At 40.1% G+C, this 24,418-nt stretch overlaps 1 protein-coding gene across 3 annotated transcripts in view; it reads left to right on the forward strand.

Annotated features, from left to right (window-relative positions):
• Positions 1 to 24,418, forward strand: part of lpin3 (lipin 3) — a 42,479-nt gene that overhangs the window by 15,380 nt on the left and 2,681 nt on the right. For 2 of the 3 annotated variants that reach the window (XM_062978863.1, XM_008117594.3), the window contains exons 4-19: positions 1,557 to 1,801; positions 5,322 to 5,429; positions 6,095 to 6,212; positions 6,398 to 6,872; positions 7,535 to 7,634; positions 8,070 to 8,254; positions 9,269 to 9,365; positions 10,230 to 10,299; positions 12,088 to 12,180; positions 15,238 to 15,299; positions 17,031 to 17,160; positions 19,874 to 20,022; positions 20,833 to 20,919; positions 22,446 to 22,598; positions 23,794 to 23,908; positions 24,015 to 24,118. In XM_062978863.1, the coding sequence (XP_062834933.1) occupies positions 1,557 to 1,801; positions 5,322 to 5,429; positions 6,095 to 6,212; positions 6,398 to 6,872; positions 7,535 to 7,634; positions 8,070 to 8,254; positions 9,269 to 9,365; positions 10,230 to 10,299; positions 12,088 to 12,180; positions 15,238 to 15,299; positions 17,031 to 17,160; positions 19,874 to 20,022; positions 20,833 to 20,919; positions 22,446 to 22,598; positions 23,794 to 23,908; positions 24,015 to 24,118 (2,291 nt within the window). Of the gene's footprint in view, positions 1 to 1,556; positions 1,802 to 5,321; positions 5,430 to 6,094; positions 6,213 to 6,397; positions 6,873 to 7,534; positions 7,635 to 8,069; positions 8,255 to 9,268; positions 9,366 to 10,229; positions 10,300 to 12,087; positions 12,181 to 15,235; positions 15,300 to 17,030; positions 17,161 to 19,873; positions 20,023 to 20,832; positions 20,920 to 22,445; positions 22,599 to 23,793; positions 23,909 to 24,014; positions 24,119 to 24,418 lie in introns of all 3 variants that reach the window. The other variant, XM_062978864.1, reaches the window with a different exon arrangement.

Below are 24,418 nucleotides of genomic sequence, written 5' to 3' on the forward strand. Positions count from 1 at the left end.
TAAATGCCTCATGAAACTAGAAATCCCAGGATTCAATAGAATAGAAACATGGCTCGTACAATGATACCAAATGCTATAATTGCTTAGTGCAAATAGTGTGCTGGCTGTTTTTTCAGACACATACACAAATAAAGCAGACTGAAGCTATTAGGACAGATGAAACCTATTGTACTCTTCTTGTTTCTAAAGTTCTGCAGCTTTGCATCTTACTACTTGAGTCCTTATTTACTGCTTTCCCCTTCTATGACTCTCAGTGATGTTGAATGAGCCAGCAATAGCTGGTGCCACATCAGGGTGGTGGCAGTAAGGAAAATGAATTGATTGTTTTAGCTTAAGTCTGAAATCAAATAGTTATCCAAATTGTTTGACCTATTTTTGGGCAAGGTTCAGCACTTTAGACAACTCTTTTAAAGTTCAGATTAAATTCAGAATGGATCCATCACCACAGTGTTCTCACTTACCACTTAACCTTCTTGTTCTGATGCTGATACCTTATGTTTGGTGCTTGATCTCTTCCAACCTTACAGTTTTCATTTTCTTGCTGAGAATAAGAACTTAATATATGCACAAAATTCTTTCAGAGAAGCCCCCAATTCTCTAGAGCTACACAACTGAGAACACCTGCCTATATTTGCTTATAATAACACTTTCTTTCTGCTTCATTTGATTTCTGAAGTCTGAATACCTGACCTCATAAATCCAGCATGGACTTCTCTCTAGGTATTTTTTTTTGCTGCTTGTGAGGCATTGTCATATTTTCAACAAGAAGTAATCATTTGAGCAGGTGTCCTGAAACCATGTATTTTTCAAACAATAAACAGATTTTTTTTTGGTTGTGGTTGAGGAGAAGAATAGCAGCTGCAGGAACCTAAAATGCAATTCACACAGTCTTATTCAATTTGCCCTTAGATTCATATTTTAGCATATCTAAAACAGTAGAGATCCCAATAATACATGTGCTTCATGAAACCTGAGTTCATTAGACAATAGATGACAATGAGCACGCTTCTCACCTGCTTTGCAATTTTTCCTTACTGTGAAGTTTTCCCTGGAAGCAGAGTATGAAACTTCATGGCACATCTTAGTTTTCTTCATGATGACAAACACTAAAAGAAACTCATATTTTGGTCTGGAATCTTGGATGTTCTGTTTTCAAAGGATTCATAGGATATGGATTCCTTTAATTACCAATTTGTTTCTTATTTGACTGCTTTATAGTTTTAATCCTGTTCTGCAGCTAAAATTCTCGGAATGCAGGTCCTGGCTGATCTAGGAAGCTATGAAGGATCAGGATGGGTTAGCATTTGTATGGGGGTCACCAAGGTTCACCAGATACTGTCAGCTATCTTTCAGAGGAAAGCAATGGTAAACCGTCTCTGGGTATTTTTTCCAATGAAAATGTTATGAAATTGATGAAGTCTCCATAAGCTGACTGGCAACTTAAAGTCAGTAAAACACACACACACACACACACACACACACACCTCCCTTCTAACTTGGGTTCAGATGTTTTCCACTTTGTGTCCCCTTTCCGACTCCCCACCCCCATATTTCAGGAGACCATTCCCACTTCTTTGTGCACATCTCCCATCCCGTCTGAGAAAAACTCAGATCCCACAGCAAGATCTTCAAATTTGCATGTCAACCCTGAAGGCTTGGTCTCAGATGCAGCCCTCCGTAGGAAAAGATGGCGAAAGAAGAAGCCAAAGAAAAGGGAGTCATCGGCAGACTCTACATCAGAAGAAGAGGGGCCTGAAAGTGAGCGATCCTTAGATGAGAAGAGAAAATTGTTTACTTCCAAGTGAGTTGGCATAACCTAAGCTTGAGCTACCACTATATGTGAAATGATTACAAATACCAACATTCACAGATAGTGTTGTGTGTTAGGGAATAATATGAGAAGGTTAATGAGGTAAGAAAAGTTGTTTGCTGAATGTGTGAGTAATTTCCATGGAACTGTGGCTATATTTTAGGTTGGCTAAGTGTTCAAGAACTACGCTTTTTGACTGTTCACAATTTTCAGCCAAATATATGCAAAATAAAATTAAAAACTAGCTGAAATTAATTAAAAGCTGTTTACTGATATCAAATATGTGTTTATATATAACATTAAGTGCATTTGAATGGACTTGAATTAATATGTGGATGACTGTTGATAGTGGACAAAATTGACTATGATGTTGACTTTCCCATTGCCTATATGCCTTTAGTTCCTCTTGCTATTGGGTTTCAGTGGCAAACAGTTGTAGTTATTTCCAACTTACGACCACCCTACGACAAACCTATAATGGCAGGATTTGATCGGAGGGGTTTGCCATTGTTTTCCTCTGAGATTGAGAGAGTATGACTTGTGCCAGTTCACCCTGTGGGTTTCCATGATTGAACAAAGATTTGAATCCTGGTCCAACACTCAAGCTACTACACTACATTGATTCAAGGCAAATTATAGCTTTGTGATATTTTTCTGCATTTCCATTTAAATCTTTAATATAACATACACATTGTGATAGGCATGAAGTATGTAAGATCCTATTCTTAATATCTTTATCTGATTAATAGATGTGAGTTTCTGCAGCCTCCTGTTTGTCAGGACAATGCTAGCAATGCCAAGGCTACTGGCCAGATAGCATGTTTACAAATATTAAACTGCAGTGTACTCTTCTCATGACATCATTCAGTGAGGGAAAAGCCATGATTCATTTTCTCATGCTGATGAATTTCCCAAGAAGATTGCACATGTATTCCTGATGGTAGGAAACTGGCTGTGCATATGTTCTTATGTATATTTATGTAGTTAATTCCAATTCCCCATAATTATTCAAAGGACAGGAAAAACAGCTGGAGAACAAAACATGACATGTCTCCAATTTTTACTAAACAGAAGAAATATTGAAGATAATATGCTTCTCATGATGGATGTAATGATTAGATGGACATTAGACTTGCAAAGCAGGCAAGATGGATGGAATTTCACATTTGTACTCTTCAGCAGTGTTGTTATTCAATCTTGTCAAGTGATCTGCTGAATGAACATATCAACAACTCTATAATTGCTTTTTACATTTATCCTTTTTTACATTTATTTCTATACTCCTCTTGGTGAAGCTTACCTGGCACCTAACGTGATCTAACTATGGCATTGGGCAAAGATTTTTTCAAGTTCTTGAACCATCTGGGTTATCTCTAATATCCTTTATGGTTCTCTGTATTGGTTTTTGGTGACATCTTTTATGCATCTCTTTTAAAGAGATGCATAAGGCAAACAAAACTGAACTAGATTGAACTGGATGAGGGCAAACAAATTGAAACTTAATCCCGACAAGACAGATGTGCTCTTGGTCAGTTGGAAGGCAGATCAGGGAATAGGAATCCAGCCTATGCTGGATGAAATTACACTCCTCTAGAAGACACAGATTAGCAGTTTGAGGGTCCTCCTGGATTCAATATTGAACTTGGAGGCCCAGGTATCTGTGGTGGCCAGAAGGGCCTTTGCACAATTAAAACTTGTGCAACAACTGTGCCCATTCCTTGAGAAGCCGGATCTGGCCATGGTGGTACGTACCTTAGTTACATCCTGCCTGGATTACTGTAACATGCTGTACTTGGGGTTGTCAAGTGTTTGGAAACTTCAGATGGTCAAAATAGCTTCAGCCAGGTCGCTAACTGGAGCTGGCTACATGGAGTGGACCCCCCCCCCCCCGGCTGCTTCCGTGTACACTTCAAAGTGGTGGTTATGAGCTTTAAAGCCCTAGACGGTTCAGGTCCAGGCAATTTGGCTGACCGCATCCCCTTGTATGAACATGCCTGGGCCCTGAGATCTTCATGAGAGGCCTTTCTCTCAGTCCCACCTCCATCCCAAACTCTGTTGGTGGGAACAAGAGGTCCTTCTCTGTGGCTGCCCCACAACTCTAGAATTCCCTGCCCAGGGAAGCCTGAATGGCCCCTCCCTGCTATCCTTCCAATTTATTTTATTTATTTACAGTATTTATATTCCACCCTTCTCACCCCAAAGGGGACTCAGGGCGGATCACATTGTATACATATAAGGCAAAAATTCAATGCCATATACACATAAAAACAAAGACAGAGACAGACTCAGAGGCAATTTAACCTTCTCCTGAGGGGATGCTCGATTCCGGCCACAGGGGAAGCAGCTGCTTCATCATCCACTGCGACGGCACTTCCTCATTCCAACAGCGGCTGGATGATTTTTATGGAGTCGTAAATTAGTTAAATTAGCCTCCCCACTTTATAAGTGGTATCTTAATTTCCTACTTGATAGATGCAGCTATCTTTCGGGTTGCTAAGTCAACAAGCAGGGGCTATTTTTTTTAAAAAAAAATTTAATTGTCGGGTGCTCACCCTGTCACGGGCTGGCCTCGAACTCATGACCTCTTGGTCAGAGTGATTTATTGCAGCTGGCTGCTCACCAGCCTGCGCCACAGACCGGCTCCTTTTCATTCTGGGAAAGGAGCAGTATAAGAGCCTGTGAATGTGCAGATGTGTTTGTTGTACAGAGCGACTGTGAATGCTGGCTCTGTAAACATTTATTTACTTATTTATTTATTTACATCACTTTTACCCCGCCTTTCTCTCTGAGGAGACTCAAAGCGGCTTACAGTAAATGGCAAAAATTCAATGCCTAAAAACAATGTAAAAACAACAATTCATATAAAACAATCTACAAAACAACAGTTCATATAAAACAGATACCATTACAAAATAAAATCACATTATATAAAATTTTAAGAATGTCCAAGATTAAAATCCATTCATCCAGAATCCTCAAGTCTTCGTACAGGTCATGTAAAGTCCATGTTCTCATTTATTAAAAGCTTGTGTGCACAACATGTTGAGAAAACTTTTTTTCTAGCTGTAAATGGATTCTGGAAATGTTAGTTGCTAAATCAACTAATTGATTGATGATTAATAAATTTATGCATTCAGTGTTCCCGCTAGTCCCAGAAGATGCTATTATCTGAGGCACTTTGATGTTTATTTGAAAACAAAATATTTGGTCCAAATCCAATGAAAAGATCAAAGGCAAAGTGCAATACAACAACAGAACGCTTTTCCTTGACTTGCTTTGCAGACAAAGTCCCTCCTATGTTGCCTTTCCTCAATTTAGTACCTTCTAGATGCCTTGAATAAACTCCCCCATCTCACTCAGCAGCCTTAGTTATACTGTCTAGGGATGATGAGAATTTGAGTCAACATACATGAAGGTTGTTGGCTCAAGGATAGTTGTCCTTTTGAACAATGTCTCTGTCCTATGGATAATGATGATGGACTTAATTTTTTTCTCTAATTTTTCTTATCAGCAATTCAACTTATTATTCATTCACTGATGTTCAGAATGAAGAAACTGGAACTTCACAACCTCAAGAAGCCTACCCCTACTCTGATGGGGAGCTGTTTCCACTGCTAAGGTTAGTGATGAAAATGATGCCAAAGGCAAACAATCTCACACCCTTTAAGCCAATAAACTAGAATGAATTCATACTTGGAGAAGCAATCATATCTGCTGGTCTTGTCTCCAACCTTCAGGTCTGCTGAGAATAGTCTTCAAGACAAAGAACAAGATGGCCATCCTTTCCATATAATATGTTGATGTCAGTTAAACTTGCCAATCATACTTGTAATTGAAGGCTTGCTCCAATGCTGGCAGTGAAATAGGAGCCCCTACTACATCTGAAAGCTGTAGTTTCATTTAGAAAGTACAAAAAAGAATGTGTGGCTTTGGAAAGAGGGTAAATTTCACTGAGAACTTTTGAGTCGTGTTTAGAAGTCTACATGCTTCCATTATCTAGGGAGAGAAATTTGTTGCTTCCCAGATATTATTGATATGTAACAGTAGGCCCAACCAGCATACCCAATGGTGCAGAATGCTGAGAGTTAGTCCTACAACATCTGGAGAACCCAACCCTGGTCTATAAGGAAAGGGAGTTCTTCCTGCTTCTGTTTTATTGCAATTGCCATTTGATATGGTTTTTTGGTTGGGGTTACCATTGCTCAACAAGCTTTGAAAGCTGGAATTAGTAGTCTTCTCCACTACCAGTAGTAAAAAAAACTTATGTTTTATATCCTTTTAAAGCCTTTCTCCAAACTCATCTTCAGCTCCAAAAAGTGACTCTGAACTGGAGCTCAGAAATCCTGAATTGCCATGTGACTGTGATTCTCATATGCAGTGGTCATGGGGAAGATTGCCTGAAGTGAGTATAATTAGAGGGAAGCTAGAATTTTGACATTTTTATTTATTATGCAAAAAGAATGCAACTGTTGGTCTGTTTTCATCTTCATATTTTAACCATCAAAAAAGAGCCCAAACATATTTCCTCTTACATTCCTGCTCTCTGTTATTATTTATAATAGCCCAAGATTGCTTCTCTTCTTTAAGATAAACAGGTCAGACCGAGCGGATTCAACAAAGCCTGGTGTGAGCACTTCCACAACAGCATCTGTCACACCTAATACCACCACCAGCACCACCTGCACCACCACAAGTATTTCCTTGGGTGAGGAAACCCACTTTGTGGCCATCACTGCAGGAATGGAAAGTGCTTTGGACATGGTAGAACCTGATGATGCACCACATGCTCCAGTTGCCCCTATTATTAGGCCAGCCCCTGTTTTTGCAACTGGAAAGGGCTTTCCCAGTTCAGAAGAACACAGTCCTTCCATTCAAGTCATTTGCAGTGATCTAGAGATAATTCCCAGGCTTCCAGAAGATGTACAAGGCACAAAAACATCTACGGATTATGAAGGAACCGAGGAAATCATTGAACAGACCCAGAATCAGAATTTGGATGTGCCATCTGCTTTGGGAAACAAAGAACCCTGCGGGAGTCCTGAACTGAAACAAGAGAGACAAAGTAAGAGGAAACTAAAAGTTATAAAATGAAACATACAAAGAGAAACTCACAATAAAATGTTACAGTATGATCCAATCATCTAATTTTTAAAGCTAGGAATCTCTAGACCTTCCAGAACCCATGGTGTGCTGGAGGTTGACCATAGAGCCATTCTGGAGGACTTAGAAATTTCTAGGGAGAACATATTTATTAAATCTATAAAGTTAATCCAACAAAAAGGTGGAGGACCAATTGTATTCTAATGGCCGTGGTGAAAGAGGGTATCACTATATATTGAGACACCCCTTTGAAAGAATGGTCAAGGAAAGCTTTTTTTTTCATCTTAGGAATCTAAAATTTTTCTTCCTGTAGAAGTTGTTCTTTTTTGTGCAGAAATGTTTATTGCTGCCAAAAACATGTGCAAAAATTATAATCTTTCCAGGAGGAAGGAACTTTTGAAATTAGTCTTGAAAGCAAAGGGGGGGGGGAAGCTAAGATTTGCACCACTAGTTTACAACTACAGGCAGCAAATATTGGAGTTCAGTCTGAACCCTAAATTTCCTCTTCAGAGAATGAAATAAGTAATAAGTGGGAATAAAGTAAGTGTTGTAAAAATGACTGGGGTGCAAGACTTCCTTATTAAAGGAGGCTACTAATCATAATTCTTTTTGGATCTTTTTGAGATTCTGTGAAGAGAAGCCCTCACCTGGGACCTTCTGATGTTTACTTAGAGGACCTCTCAAATCTGGATGCAAAGCAACTAGCACTTTATTTTCCTAAAAGGTATGGCTTCTAATCCTGGTTTGTTCTGAGAAAGCAACATTCCAACTGGCATCATGGAGTGCTAATAATGGCCAAAACACTGCTAGAGGCTAACCTGAAACTAAACTTTTTAATCATTTGGCTTGTTTGCTTTGGGGTAGCATTGCCTCTGGACTGAAAGGGGCAACTTGGAATAAAGGATTCTTCTTTGTAACTCTTTAGAAATATGTGTATAACTGTCACATCGTAAAAGAAGAATGACCCTTACCACTACTGCATTCACCAAAGCCACTGAGAAATAAGAGAGAACTTCCTCAAACTAAAAGCAATATCTTCTTATGACTCTCTCTGCAACCAAAAGAATTTCCTTTCGCTGACCCATTCCCCAGTCACTTAAGGTAACTTAATGGCTGGTTTGGTATCGTTGCTTTGTTCTTCTTTCTCTTCTGTTGTCAGTGATGCTGAGCTGAGTGGCCAAGCACAAACTGATCCTGGCAGCTCCTCTCATGCCCCTGGGCTGGGAGGTGCTCCTGTTGACTGCAGTTCAGATAATCTCTTGGAACCTACTTCATGCAGCCAAACACCCTGCATTCTCCTGTCTGTCTGTGGAGGTCTTGGTGATGATGGGGAATTGTCTCATGGTATGTCCAAAGCAGACAAAGAAATTATATGTTGGGAGTCTGATGGTTTCATCACAGGGCTGTGTGGGAGAGCATGTGTGTGCATGTACTCACATTGGTTTATTCTGTTTGTGTATGTATGTGTTCAAGTGTGCAACATAACCTCCATATCTGCAGGGGTTATATTCCAGGATCCTTCATGGGTGATAAGGATAATAATAATGATGTGTTTTTATTTATCTCTCCTTAAAGCTTGAGGCGTGGCACAACACAGTTAAAAATACATATCACAAAACACTATGTAAAATACATATATTAAAATGTTTGGATACCTGCAACTCTATATTTTTACTATACTTCAGCCAGAATCATACCCTAGAATTGCATTGGAGGACATAGAGAGGGTCATAAACAATTCAACGAGGGAGATTTTTTTATAGTGTGGGAAAGTGAAATTGTGGTAACAGGGTCATCCTGTGTATATAAAAGAGTTTAACTCTTCTCTAAGATCTAGAATCCCAATCCATGTCACCTTCTGAATTACATCATCTTTAAAAACAAGACACAAGATTTGATCCCACAGAGCTCCAGACGTTGTTGGATTGCAATGCCCAGCATTTCTCACTATTGTGTATGCTGGCTAAGGCTGCTACCTAGGAAACTGGGCACACCTAGAAGTCTCTGGCATTGGGTTGTTGTATGTCTTTCGGGCTGTGTGGCCATGTTCCAGAAGTATTCTCTCCTGACGTTTCTCTCTGGCATTATTTATGGCATTTTTGTCAAAGTACAATTTTACTGTATTCTTTGGGAGAAACATAGCAATTAAGCTAGTGTACCGTAAGTAAATGAGTGTAGTGTAGATCAGTTCATAATGTTTGAAACACAGATATGATGAGACTGCATGTATGTGGCTGTTCTGGTAAAATGATTGTGTTGTGGTCCTCTGGATAACCGAAACCTATGGTTTCACATAAGGCTTGTGGGTATATCTGGTGAACTGGCATGTATTTCTTAAAATTTCACTTCCATTTCTAGTGGAGAGATTTATGAAGCATATAGTTTCCTATCAAGAGTTTGCAGAGAATCCAGCAATTCTCGAAGATCCAAATTTGGTGATACAGATCCACAAGAAGTGAGTAGAAAAGGCACTTTCTGCTCTGATGTATTTGTATTCTTTGTGTCAGCTTTCTTTACATGTATGTAAACATTCACACTTCCAGAATTCATTCATTAGTTCGTGTGTTCAATCATTCAGTTTACATTCAACCTTTCTCCCAACACAAAATCCAAAGCAGATTACAATAAAGGTTAAAACAAATTCCAACTAAAGAGCATTCCTACTAAAGCACTACTTTAGTAATTTAAAATAATTACATTACCTAGTAAATATGGCAAAGTGTCAGTTTAACCAGTTTAAAGCCAAAGGCCTTTTAAAGCAAAAATCTTCTGGCCTTTTCGTGGAAAGAGGAGCCTTCAATGGAAGGGAATTCTATAGTCTGGGAGCTAAGATTGATGTAGGAAAATTGTCCTCACTCACCCCCTTCGTTCATCTTTTTTTTCTGGTGTGTTTTTGTGTTCTGGTGTGACTGCAATAATACCTTCAATAAGATTAAAAGATGACAAATTTTGCAAATCTATGCTGTAAGAGAAATCAGTATGAAGTGCAGACCCCCCCCCCCCCCCCCCCCGTTAAACTCAGCAACACTGACAACAATGAAATATGGTGTGGCTTGGCTTGGCTTCATGGTTGCTGGACTTCTGTTATGGACCAGATCTAAGGGAGATGAGATCTTTTCCCCATAATCAGGAAATCTGAATCTTTGATGTGTGTATGAATGTGTTTGTGAAAGAATCCAAACAAAATGATACAGTGGGGTATTTAGAACGCTATGTGTGTTTAGTCTGTGCTTTTAGTGGTCCTTCAAAGCCTTATGCTTTTGCTACCCACCACATGTAACCATATGCAAAATGTATAAAGTTATAAATGTGCTTGCAGATATTACAACTGGGCAGTTGCTGCACCTATGCTACTCTCCTTACAAGCTTTCCAAAAGAGTCTTCCCAAGGTAAGTGTCAAATCATCTTGGGATCTTAATTCTTTGTAATATTTTATTTGAACTGCTGGGTTTGAAGGCTCCATAAACATCTACATGAAACATGTCAACTTTAATCCCAGTGAACAACGAGCTGGCAATATCTTCCTGGAAGCTATATGATTTTTACATTCTGAGTTGCAGGCCTGTAGCCAGGGGGGATAGGTGTTCAACCCCCCCGCCCCCGAAATTTTTCAGATTAAAAAAAAACCTGGTTTACTCATGAATTTTAACTGGTTAACCAAATCCACATGCTAAGTCTATGAGACACAAAAAAAATTAAGAGTCCCTCCAGGCACTATCTCAAGCAGATATTGACAGGCCTGTAGCTGGGGGGGGGGGGGGGAGGGTGTTAGGGGCTAGGGATTCAAACCCCTCCCCCCCCCCCCCGAAATTTTCAAAAGCCCTCCTGAATTTTTTTTCTGGCTACAGCCCTGAATCTGAGGATTTTACAATTTTACCCAAATCGTTAGTGCTCCTGACGTCATTGGATACGCCCATGCCTGTAGACTAGCAAGACCAACCTAGTCTTCAGCTTTCTGTTGCATTAGCTATAAATGAGAAGTTATAGTCTGTTGCAGAATACATGAATGTGGGGACTTGAACCAATCATGCTGATGATATATTATAAAATGAGCTGTGACATACTGAGTTCCATTTAGACTTTGATGTTGGAAAAATAAGAGATTGCATAGGACAGAACCATAAAATAAAAGGTGCGTGTCTATTCATAAATCCCATTCAGTTCAACAGTGCATATTCCTGATTAAGTGGATATAAAGCTACAGTCTAAACATGTTATTTTGATAACTCATCCATGCAAAATGAAAGCTTTCTGTGCCATCTTTTGTTTTGTTCATGGGCTCAAACAGCAAACATTTATTGAGTACATTCTTGCTGGCATTCTGTCAAGTCAACCCTATCTTATTTTAGCTCTCTTTTTTTAATGTAGGAGCAATCCTGAAATACACACACACACACACACACACATGTTGTCTATGCTCTAAGAGAGATCAGTCAATCAAATATTATAAAGCTTGTCTCTGCCTTTTAACTTGATCTTGTCTGGGTTGACGAGAAGCTGCCTTTTATTGGGTTAGTCGTCTAACCCAGTTCTATCAACATTGACAGGCAGCAATTTTCCTGTTTCCAAGCAAGGACTTTTATAGCCTTCTGTGGAGATGCCAGGGATTCTATGCAAAACATGTACTCTACTACTAGAATTTTGGCACAGAGATTCTTTTACCACTCACCAGCTAGTAGCTATATGCTGAAGCATATCATTTTTATGGCACTTTCTTTTTGATAACTCTTCAGACCTACATTTTGTATTTCTCTTTGCTATAGAACACATGCATCAATGACATTTCCTCACACAGATTGGGATAGCAACTCATAAACATCTACACATCTGGTTTCCAGATCAAATTTGTGATTGTTTAGAACCAGCACTATTGTACCTTCTGTGGCCTCAGAACACAAATAGTCATCTACTGATTTTCCATGCAGCTGGACTAGTCTCAGCCTTTTTCACATTGTTGTGTGCTGCCTCATTTTCATGATATTTTCACTTATGGGGCAGTTGGATCCTTTTCTGATAAAGAATTTGATTTTGTCCTCTTCTGGAAGTTAAATTACATGACTCATGTGTATTATCTTTCTTCATTATGGAGGTGGTCACTCCCTGTCATGTCACGTAAGTGAGCTACTATAGGAATTAGCATAATTTGTTATTGAATCTCTATTTCTCCATGGTTTCAGAGTACTATTGACAAACTAATGAAGGAGAAGATGCCCAAGAAGGGTGGCAGGTGGTGGTTTTCTTGGCGGCGAAGAGAACTTTCCAATGAGGAGGTATGTTCATGCAGCGAGAGACTCTATGAAGTCATGATCTTCATAAGATCATACTGAAACATTATTGTAACTGGGCTTCAACTTGAGTGGTCAACATAGATGAGAAAATAGATGTGAGAAAACTTTAATATTTGCTTATCTGGCACAGGACATATTTTTGTCATTTTATTTGATGTTATTGAAAGGCCAAAGTCATATTGGAGGATCAAGGAATGCATAGTACATATTTCTGTGCCTGAATGGTACTCAATCCTGGACCCAGACCAGTGATGTGGGAAGCAGCTGTGTTGTTGGTTCTCCAATTAAAACCTTTGAAATCCGGCACTTCTTTAGTGATGTGGAAAGGAGATATGCTACATTCTCTTCAATGCTGTTGAGGTAACACCGGAAAGGCCCTGAAAGGGGTGTATGGTCATGGTAGTGAAGACAAGGCAAAAAGACAGGATTATTGCTTTACATGTTTCTAAACCAGTTTGCTTTTTTGAGGGTCAAATTAAAACAATCAGTTCAATTTAACTGTAAGATTATGTGTTCCGTGCAAAGCCATACTTTCCAGTTCAGTTGGGGAGTGGCCTTTTATTTTTGGCTGAAGCAATACTATCATTATAAAAGCCAGCAGCCAAAGATGTGACAAGTTGGTTCAGAAATTCAACATGTTCCCAACTGTTTGACTAAGCTGGAGCTTTTCTGATTTTGTCCTTTCAAGCTTGCCAGTTCAATGTTGCAGGGACAATAGAAGCCCCTACATATCTTCACCATTTTCTGTCAGGTCCTCAGACTTGAAACTTCTGTAGGCATCTCCCTTAGCTTACACTTTTGCTTGACTTCATGCCTTTCCCTGCCAATTGTTTCTCAAATTATAAGTCATGAAGTAGTGACAGATGCAAATTGCAGTGTCACAACTTGGCATTTCTCTTCAATTGATTGCGCATTTTCATAGCTTCTTCAGTTACCACTTCTGATTATGCATGGAGGGATTATGTGACCCTCTGTTGAAGATAATAAACAGCTCCCTTGAGCAAGGAGTCTTTCCAGAGGGTTTAAAAGAGGCGGTGGTCTCTCCCCTGCTAGAGAAACCAGATTTAGATCGTTCGGTTCCCTCCAGCTATCGGCCAGTTTCGAACCTCTCGTTCATGGGCAAGGTGATTGAGAGGGCAGTAGCGGAGCAGTTGCAACAGTTCCTAGACAACACAGCCAGATTAGATCCCTTCCAGTCCGGCTTTCGTGCGGGGCACAGGACAGAAACTGTGCTGGTCTCCATCACGGATCACCTTCGATGCCAGCTTGATCAGGGCGGGTTGGTGCTGCTCGTGTTATTGGACCTCACTGCAGCATTTGACACAGTCGATCATAATCTTTTGACCCACCGCCTTGTCGTTGTTGGAGTCAGGGGGACAGCTTTAAATTGGCTGGCCTCCTTTCTTCACAACCGTGGACAGCGAGTGGAGAGGGGAGGCCTGGTCTCTGAGAGGTCCCCTCTACTTTGTGGGGTGCCTCAAGGGGCCATTTTCTCCCCTCTGTTGTTTAACATCTATATGCGACCACTTGCTCAGCTGGTCCAAGATTTTGGGCTCGAGTGTTATCAATATGCTGACGACACTCAGCTTGTGTTAAAGATGGAAGGCCGACCGGATTCTGTACCCGACAAAAAGTGCCTCAAGGCCATTATTGGATGGTTGTGTTCCAGTAGGTTGAGGGTGAATCCAGCAAAGACGGAGATCCTATGGCTGGGCCGACCGGGCAGTGGGGATATCCAGTTGCCAATCCTGAATTGCGAAGCGCTACGCCCATCTTTGCTAGTAAAGAGTCTGGGAGTCCTCTTGGACCCTTCACTGACGATGGAGGCCCAGGTCTCCGCCGTTAGCAAAACTGCCTTTTTTCATCTTCGGTAGGCTAGACGGCTAGCCCCCTATCTATCTAGGGACAACCTGGCTACAGTGATCCAGGATACGGTCATCTCGAGACTGGACTACTGTAATGCCCTTTACATCGGCCTTCCTGTGTCGGTGATCCAGAAGCTCAAATTGGTGCAAAATGCAGCTGCCCGGCTCCTTGCGGGAGTCCCGATGAGATGCCACATAACACCAATCTTACGGCAACTGCACTGGTTACCAATTGAGCACCAGATCACTTTCAAAGTGATGGTACTTACCTTTAAGGCCTTACATGGTCTAGGGCCGATGTACCTGAGGGACCGCCTCACTCCCTACAAACCCCAGAGATCCCTTCGTTCTGAGGACCAAGACCTGTTGGAAGTCCCCAGTTTTAAGACCTTGCGTCTAACAGCAACTAGACGCAGAGCCTTTTCAGCAGTGGCGCCATCTCTCTGGAACACCTTGCCACCTGAAGTCCGTGCCTTGCGGGATTTGTTGGCTTTCCGCAGGGCATGTAAGACACACCTGTTTCGGCAGGCCTTTGAGTTCTGCTAGATGTTTTAAAAGGTGCTTTTAGGATGTTTTTAAGACGTTTTTAAATATGTTTTAAAGATGTTTTAAGATGTTTTTAAATTGTTGATTTTAGTCGGTTCTTGTAAGCCACCCCAAGCCCTAGGGGAGTGGCGGCATATAAGTTTGAAAAATAAATAAATAAATAAATAAATTTTTCTTAGCTCACTTTCCTGCATATATTTTTTTTTTATCTTTTCTCTCAAGCCTTACTGGACCCCTTCCTCAGGCTGATTGGCAGTTGCTTATATGATTGAAATGGAAACATTCTATGTATAGAGTAGACAGGATATGTGTGTGGCTGTACTATGATGTTTAGAGTCAGCATAATTGAGACAATAACTCAGGATTCACATCCCTGCTCAACCATGGAAACTCACTGGGTGGTCTTGAACAAGTCAATGTCTCAGTCTCAGAGAAAATTGGAAATAACTTGAAGGCATACAAAAACAATAACTAGTATATCACTGCATCTCATCCTTTTTAGAATGGATGAGGTTGCAGTTTTAATACTTGAAATGACATTTTAAAGAAGCTTAAATGTTACCAATGTGAGTCCCCTTGGGAAGATAGGGCAGGCTATAAATAAAGATTATTATTATTTCCCTGGTAGGAATCCAGTATGCAGAAACATACTACAGTAGGCAAACTTCAAGGTGACACTTCTCTTCAAGGGTAAGATATTATTTGTTGATATGGAATGGAGTTGGCAAAAGTGGCTATTTTCTAAATGAATATAGTACTGAAGAAACTTCAGCAGCTTTGTACAACACAATCCAAAATCTACCTTTGTTGGGCCAACTAACAGGCACAATGAAGCTTTACTGGCTTCTTTGTCAGGCAAAGATATTTTAAAAAGAAGAAAAGTAAACATTTAGAGACTCTGTTCTTAAACAGAGGACATAGATTTTCTCAAAACATCTCTATACTGTTTAGAAAAATTTCCAGGTGTTGCATAGGTGAAACTTGCCAATTATAAACCAAATAAAAGAGTTTTACTTTTATTGGAGATAGAACCCCTAATGCATTTTTAGTTGGCCCTGTAAAGATACCAGTGTTTTGTGGGATTTGAATTTTGTATATTTTGTGGCATGACCAACAACAATTACGCTGAATATGTTTTCAGCACCCTTGGAATCTATTAGAGTTGAATAATTAGCTTATTAAGCATAAATTCTGTGTGATACTGATGGCTGTAGCAGGAGTTGACTGCTTCATGTATGATCACATACGCAACAAAGGAAAAGAGCTTTTGATATGTGTAATATATCTAAAGAAGGGATTAATTCTGTGGCTATGCTTTTCAGCCCCGATAACCAAAAGAAAGAGAGAGATTCCTTCTTGACTAAAACATTCTGCTTTTTATTAAAAGATAAGCAAGAAAGGGGTGGGGGTGGGGATTTCTTTTATTTATGCAAGGTTGCATTTAAGGTGTGAATGAACCCTTTTAGGAAACATGATCAAACACCACCATCTCTGTGTTGATCAGGGTTGCTTTTTCTACTGACAGTATGATGGATTCAGTGGCTCAACCTATTTCCTCAGAGCATTCACTAATATAGAATTCCTTTATATGAAGGGCAACGTTTCGAAAACCACATTATAAGTACTGTTACATAGCTGCCTCCCAGTGAATTACTGAAGGGTGTTAATGAGGACATAATAAAGTTATAAAGGTGAAAAGTTTCTTTCTAAGGACATTTTGAAAACCTTTGAATGGGGAATTTCCACTGCTTCGTATGGATATGGATCTGTCAAAGGGCTCGGGCTGTGGCGCAGGCTGGAGAGCAGCTGCAATCAATCACTGCAATGAATCACTCTGACCAGGAGGTCATGAGTTCGAGGCCCGGCTCGGAGCCTATGTTTGTTTGTCTTTGTTCTATGTTAAAAAGGCATTGAATGTTTGCCTATATGTGTAATGTGATCCACCCTGAGTCCCCTTAGTCCCCTTCGGGGTGAGAAGGGCGGAATATAAATGCTGTAAATAAATAAATAAATGGTTTTATGGGATAGTTATGTTCTCTTTGTTTCTCTTCCTTATTTAAAGAACACTGGTTTGCTAGATCCTAGATGATGTGCTAGATGTTTCATCTTGGCTTTTCAGAGTTCAGATTCCTCGGACATAACTTATAACTTATGTCTGGGCAAAACTATGCTTCCAAGCAATAGTCTCTTAGTGAAGGACCGAGGAACATCTTTACTCATCATTTTCAGCAGACCAACATCTGGATGTACCCAAGCTTCCCATTCCTGTGATCACCCTGATTGTTCCAAAGTTCTTAGATTCTGAGTAGGCTATGCCCTTCTGATCACTTCCTAAGTTGACAATGTGATTTTGTCCAGTACTTTGAAATTTATTCACTGTCTTTTTTCTCTAATTTCTCATTCTGTTCCTGTGTACCATAGAAGGGAAGATGATTCATCCAGTGACGAGTCCATATCTTCAGGCCCAGAGGACACAAATGTACCAGATGCTATCACACAAAAATTTCTTCCAACCTACAAGAAATCCTTAAGACTCTCTTCAGATCAAATTGTATGTGGATTTGAGGATTTTTCCTACTTGTCTTTGTTGTTTTAGTGGGATCTGTAATAAATGTAATTAATAAGTATCCTTCTGAATATCTCAGTTTAGAAGGATAGGTTTCCAAACACTATTTCCCCTTATTTGGATGGTCCTGCATAAGAATGTGAAGACCAGCCTTTTTCATTTTGTTTCTTGTACTACAAATTGTTTGTGCAAAAATCTAAAATTGCTTTTGTGTTTTTGGAGCAAACAATTTAGCAACAGTTAAGAGATTGGGAGCCTCCAGTGGCACAATGTGTTAAAGTGCTGAGCTGCTGAACTTGCTGATGGAAAGGTCGCAGGTTCGAATCCCCACCCGCTGTTAGTCCCAGCTTCTGCCAACCTAGCAATTCGAAAACATGCAAATGTGAGTAGATCAATAGGTACTCCTCTGGCAGGGAGGTAACAGCACTCCATGAAGTTATGACGGCCACATGACCTTGGAGGTGTCTACGGATAACACCGGCTCTTTGGCTTAGAAATGGAGATAAGCACCAACCCTCAGAGTCGGACATGACTGAACTTAATGTCAGGGAAAAACCTTTACCTTTACCTAAGAGATACAGTAGGGTATAACCATTGAATTGGAGTTCTAGAGACCAGGGTTTGAATTCTTACTCAGCCAAGTAAACCCATTGCAGATTGCAACAATAACAATAGCAAATAAATTAACTAAATTTTATTTAGTCCCAAAATTTGAATAACCATCAACAATTGCAAAAACTCTCACAACCTTGTGCAGTAGGGGAAAAAAACCTTTGAAAATCTTATGCACACATGTAAGAAAAAATAAGTGATGATTTCTATCTCAGTAGTTGATATAGAAATCATTTTTCCAAAGATGAGCATTACCCTTTTGTTCATTGTATATTATAATTATAGAGATGGAAGAGGCCATTGAGTTAGTTTAATCCTAACATATAGTAAAACTGTCACCAGAAGCACAGAATGATCCTGTCAAAGTTAAATACTTCCAGGTGCCAATAGTGTCAGCGGGGAAGAATTTGATGTCACTGAGAAAGAATGTGATAGCTGAGGGAAATCAATCACTGCTCTTTAAAAGACTTCACCTGACTTGTACCCCAGCAGCACATTTTTGAACAAAGGAGTAGAATTACTTCACTTTTCCAAATGGCATGAAGGATGTGATGATGGGGGTCTTCCATTATTTGGGCAGCTTTCTAAGGAATATAGTCTGTCCTACAGACACAGAAAGGGTTCATGATGTGAAATGCTTCCAAGACTAGAAGTTATGAAACTTGCTGGTGTGAGTTAAAAGAATGATTGGCTGAGAGTCTTTGGGACTGATGGAGAGGGAGGGGAGGTACTGCCTTCCTCATTTGTTCATAGCTGGACAAAGAAGAGGGTCAGTGGTGGTGACACAGCGGGTTAAACTTCTACACTTCACAACTTGCTGACTGGAAGGTTGGTGGTTCAAATCCATGGGATGGGGTGAGCTCCCCTTGCCCCAGCATCTGCCAACCTAGCAGTTCAAAAACATGCAAATGTGAGTAGATCAATAGGTACCACTTTGGCAGGAAGGCAGCAGTGCTTCATGCAGTCATGCCGGCCACATGACCTAGGAGGTGTCTACGGACAACGCCGGCTCTTCGGCTTAGAAATGAAGATGAGCACCAACCCCCCAGAGTTGGACTCAACTAGAACTTATTGTCAAGGGGAAACCTTTACCTTTATGGACAAAGAAGTCTAGACACCCAGCTTTTCATTACCACTTAAAGGCACAAAATTCCATCTATATTATGAATATATGTACTTGTGTTTCTTTCTAACCTTGGCTAAATTTTCTAACCTAGACTGTTTTTCTAACTTTGTAATTACAGTATGTGCCCATATCCATGCTATTGGTACTTGTGGTTTCACTTACCTGCATCTGACAAAATATGTCCCCTCTAGAAATTTTCTAGGTCCTTCAGGAAATTACATGGTATGCTTCTGCTGGAAGTTATCATATAATCATGATGGCAATTTCCTAGAGTTAATACTAGAAATTGCATATTATATAGGCGCTTGGCTGCCCTGTGGTCATTTTCTAAGTTCTTGCGTACCCTACTGAAATGACCAAATTCTGGTGGGATTTGTTAATTTCAGTTATCCATGGCTTCCTGTTTATATGATAAATTCAGTAATGTATTCCTGTGGATGAAAGGTTCACACTGTATTCCTAATGTCTGAAAGTTGGAGTCTTTACAAAAAGATTTCCATACTCTGGTCCTCCAGCTGTTTTGAACTTCAACTCCCAGAAGCTCCAACTGGTTGTGCCAAAGAAAGGAACAATGAGAGTCAAAAACATATGGAAGACCACAACATGGGAAACACTGCACTGATGCAAAAGACATCCTTCTGACAATGTAGATTGCTTAGACCAGTGGTTTCCAACTTTTGGTTCTCCAGCATGAATTCTGGAAGGTGAAGTGCAAACATATGGAGGACCAAAGTTTGGGATCCCTAGGCTTAGACTAAATGTTTTCTGTTTTGCACTTTCTTCTCGTGCTTTTGTTTGATATGTGTGTGATTCTCTTCTCCACAGAAGGGAGATGGTGAAAAAGTGCACATCTGAATTCTTGACCACTGAGTAATTGTTGAGTAATCCACAATTACTCAGAAGTTGATTGAGTTATTGTTGATTATGACAATGATTAAACAAAATCTGTCTTCACTATAGAAAAGTCTGAACCTGAAAGATGGACCTAACGAAGTGGTATTCAGCATCACTACTCAGTACCAGGGCACATGCCGTTGTGAAGCCACTATCTATCTATGGAACTGGTATGATCATGTTGTGATCTCGGACATTGATGGGACTATTACCAGGTAACTCTTTTTGACATCACTCATTCTATAATACCGAACTCTGTGGCGCTGTACCAATAGAACTGGAGGCAAGACAGAGTTACTGAAAAACCAGATGGTGGTATCCCATGGCCTGGGGAAATGCTGAAAGTTTTCAAAAAAGTTTACGAAGCAAAGTATATCCAAATTGGCAGGGGAAGAGGACTTTCTTTCCAAATTATACCAGTGAAAGTTCTTCATGCTCAGTGGTTTAGCAGTGATAACAGGTGTGTGTGTGTGCAGGGGTTAATTGGCTTGTCTGGTCCCCTTATAGTTTCTAAGACAGTGGTTGTCAGCCTGTGGGTCCCCAGGTGTTTTGGCCTACAACTCCCAGAAATCCCAGTCAGTTTACCAACTGTTAGAGTTTCTGGGAGTTGAAGGCTAAAACATCTGTGGACCCACAGGTTGAGAACCACTGATCTAAGATAATAGGGAAAATCATAGTTAGTTGGGGAACCATGAACAGAAACGTTCCTGTTGGAAAGGGGTGGGACACTGCAACATTTTGGTGGAGATTCTCCTGGGATCTTCTACACTGTCCTTATCTCCCAGGATAATTATCTGCTTTGAACTGGATTATATGAGTCTCCACTGCCAGATAATCTGGGATAAGTAGATAACCTGGGATCAGATCCTGGGGATATAGGGCAGTGTAGAAGGGGCTCCTGTGAACATACATTAACTAGAAGTTGTTCACTGGGTGATCTAACTTTGATTTATACTGCACATCAGAAATAGCGCTTTCAGACAACTCTTATGTGAGTTTCTAATTCTCCCTTCCCTTCTTATCAGGTCTGATGCTCTTGGTCACATTTTACCACATCTGGGGAAAGACTGGACTCACCAGGGCATCGCTAAGTTATTCCACAAAATCCATTTGTAGGTACTGGGTATGTTCAAGGGGTTTGGGTTGGAAATAGGATTGCTGCATTTCCTTAGGTAAGAGCAGGGCACACTAGTACAGTCCCAGTAAATCACCACAATAATCACTGGGGGGCAGTGTGGACCTTCTCATTCAGATGTGTGCTAAAACTGCTGGGTGTATCAAAAACTTCTTTTTCTTCATTCCCTATTTATCATCTCCCAAACTCACTCTCTTTCAATCTATCCTCCTGACTCTCCCTCATTATTTATATCCCATCCTGTATCAAAGCTGCCTGGTTAGGGCACAGACAGCATGAAAAATGTAAACAACCTGGTGCTAGAGTTCAAAATATGCTTTAAAGATTAATACAGCATGAAACAAGTTAAAACCACATGCGCTAAAATCTGATCTCTGTGTCCCAAAAGCTTTAATGGAGAGACAAGATTTCTAGGTGCTGAAGTGAAGTCAGTGCCTATGTCAGTCATCCAGGGGAAGGGCATTACGCAACTGGGGAAGGCATACCAGAGGAAGTTGTATTTGAGCTGCCGAGAAGCAAGGCTTGACAATTGTACATTTGTGGACTATAACTTACAGAATATCACTGGTCATGCTTGCCAAGGGTTCTTGATTTGACTGATATGTTCTCTATGGGAATCTCTTATGTCCTTTAGTTCAGTGCTAAGGTCAACACTCTTCTATGTATTGTATGTAGGTCATTCAGAATGAGTCTAAAGTCAATTCCAGAAAGAAGTTGGTTGTATAATTGTGCTAGCAGACACAGATTCCTAGAGAGGTGTCCTGTCAAATAAAAAACCCTGCAATGTTTAAAATTTGCAGTTTTTTCTACATTCAAGGGGGTTCTGCTCTTCTAAGCCCCATGAAAGTGGATTGACTAATCTTACAGTTTATCCTGGGCCACATTTTCAGCTCCTGGCTTCTTCAGTGATGCCCACATGCTCTGTGTCAGGGGCATCCTGTGCCCCTGCCACAGCTTCCCTCTGCAGTTCCCTTCTTGGTGAGCAATACTGTACAGATTATTGTTTCTAAAACGTTGCTTCTGTTGGGATTTTACATTGGCTCGAATAGAGAAAGCAGAAGTTATCACCTCATGGTCTCCAAAGATTGTTGAATTGCAATTCCTATCAGATTTAGATGACGGGAAGCACCCAGTTCATAGTACTAATGTGCACGGGTTGCTACCAGTTGGAAGGTTATTAGTTTTCTCAGTGATCCCTGATTGGCTGGGAGCATGCAGTGATGGAGACTATAGCTCTAAGCAAGGGAAAAGAAAGGATGAAATAAGAGAACAAGGAAACAATGACTTTGAAATAGCAATGTTCTTAGAAGTAAAGAGAACCTTGAGAACCAATTCAGCACTCTCTAGTTCTGACTTCCTTCCAACTGATGACCATTATTTATGGACCTAGGGAATGCAAACTTATGTAGTTATATTATTGAAGTTGGGAGCCGAAACAAGAATACGAGAAGGGAAGTTTAACAAAAAATGCTGCATCATTTAGTGCTGCCTCCTCCATTGTAGGAATGGATACAAGTTTCTCTACTGTTCAGCCAGGGCTATTGGCATGGCCCACATCACCAAAGGCTATCTCGACTGTGTCAATGACCAAGGATGGGTGCTCCCCAAAGGGCCCATCTTGCTGGCTCCTAGCAGCCTCTTCTCAGCTTTTCATAGGTAAGCTTTTCTCTTGAATCCTGCATCTTGGCTGTGTGTTAGTCTATGCAAAGACAGTGTAATGTTTCCAGGAGTTTCTGGCCTGAATCCTATTCCAGCTAAGAGCATATTCACTAAAGCAGTTGTAAAGTGATGAGGCCAGATAGGTAAATTCTACTCAAGTCAGATGAACAATTGTGGAAGCCTGCTTCCTTCATCTTCTGAAGTATCGAAAGAAATAGAAAGTTAATTTTAGCACAGGAATGCTTATTTAGGAAGTATTATCTCCTGGAGTCCCCTTTAAAAAAGTTATATTTCATATATGTCAACTCAGCGTATTGCAAGTGGGATGATATCAGAACTATTAAAGTTGAATTTTTTAATGGAGTTTTGCTTGAAAGCTGTTATACTGTGGAAATTCAGTAGTGAGCAACATACAGCTTATGGGATGAATGTAGCTAATTTTGTGGCTTGGTGGAGTACCCACAATTCAATGCTGTGTCATCAAAATGTTATGACAGTAGTTTAAAGCTACATGTATGAAAAGCTTGTACAGATTAACAAATAAATTTAATGTAAGAGAAGATAATGGTCTGATGACCCCCATGTCAGTGGGACATTGAATCCACACCAGATAGGTCGTTCAGCAATTGGATAACTCCTTTATAGTCTGAACTAAAATCTAGACTCAGTGGTCCATTGGCATGGGAGCCACAAACTGCTAATGAACAAAGAAGTAAAAAAATGCCACTTTAAAATCCTTCTATTGAATTTCTGTGATATTTTGGTGGGTCAGACCTTTCAGTGGCTTCCTGAAGGAGACAAAATCACTGTCCTGTCCTGCCAAAATGAATGAATTCCACCCTAAATTGACTATTAAATACTAAATTGACTTTCATATAGAAATGTTTAGAAATGTAGCATTTGATGTGTCTTTACGTAGCAACTCACAGCAGCCATTCAGTTATCTGGGATAATATAATATCAATGTCCTGTTCCTATTAACTTAGACATCCTGACACTGTTCCTGTCTTTTATGTTTTGGTCACACCATAGTGCGACAGAATCTAGGGAGAATTGTGGGATATTAAACTGGATAATTTGTACATTAATAACAAGAACAATATCATTCAAATCTTGACATGTTTAGCCATGAAAGAAGGGATGGGGTGGGGTACTACTTCAACTGTGACATACCTATCTCATCATGTTTAAGGGAGGTGATTGAGAAGAAGCCAGAAGTGTTCAAAATTGCCTGCTTAATGGATATTCGGAATCTATTTGGCCCCAACAGAAAGCCCTTCCATGCTGCCTTTGGGAATAGACTAACTGTGAGTATGGGGCTGTTTTGTGTGTTGGTGGTGGAACAAAGTTTTCCTCTTGGGGAATGCCTGCATTTGCCTTGACATTTGTCTGGTTTGGTTTTCTCTTGAGCAGGATGTTTATGCCTACAAAGAAGTGGAGCTGCCAGAATGTCGTATATTCACTGTGAACCCCAAGGGAGAACTAACACAAGAACTTATAAAAAACCACAAATCCACGTAAGCTTCTACATCTACCCAGAGCATTTCCTTTGTTCTGTGCCAAACTCTTTACTTACTACACTATATACCAAGATCTTTTTTAAAACCCACTATCAACATTCTTTGCTAAAGTGATCTAAACTCTCTAATAACAAAAATGGTCTCTTCATAGTAATATGTAAGAATACTTTCCATACAATAGAGTTCTATATTATAAAATTTTCCTCCTCTAAAAGCTGTTGAATATCATATGTAGGGTAATTGTTGAAACCTTCAACATAATTTAGTAAAACACATGGGGTGATTTTCCAAAAATAA

This window comes from Anolis carolinensis, chromosome 4, assembly GCF_035594765.1.
Source record: "Anolis carolinensis isolate JA03-04 chromosome 4, rAnoCar3.1.pri, whole genome shotgun sequence".
Lineage (NCBI taxonomy): Eukaryota > Metazoa > Chordata > Lepidosauria > Squamata > Dactyloidae > Anolis > Anolis carolinensis.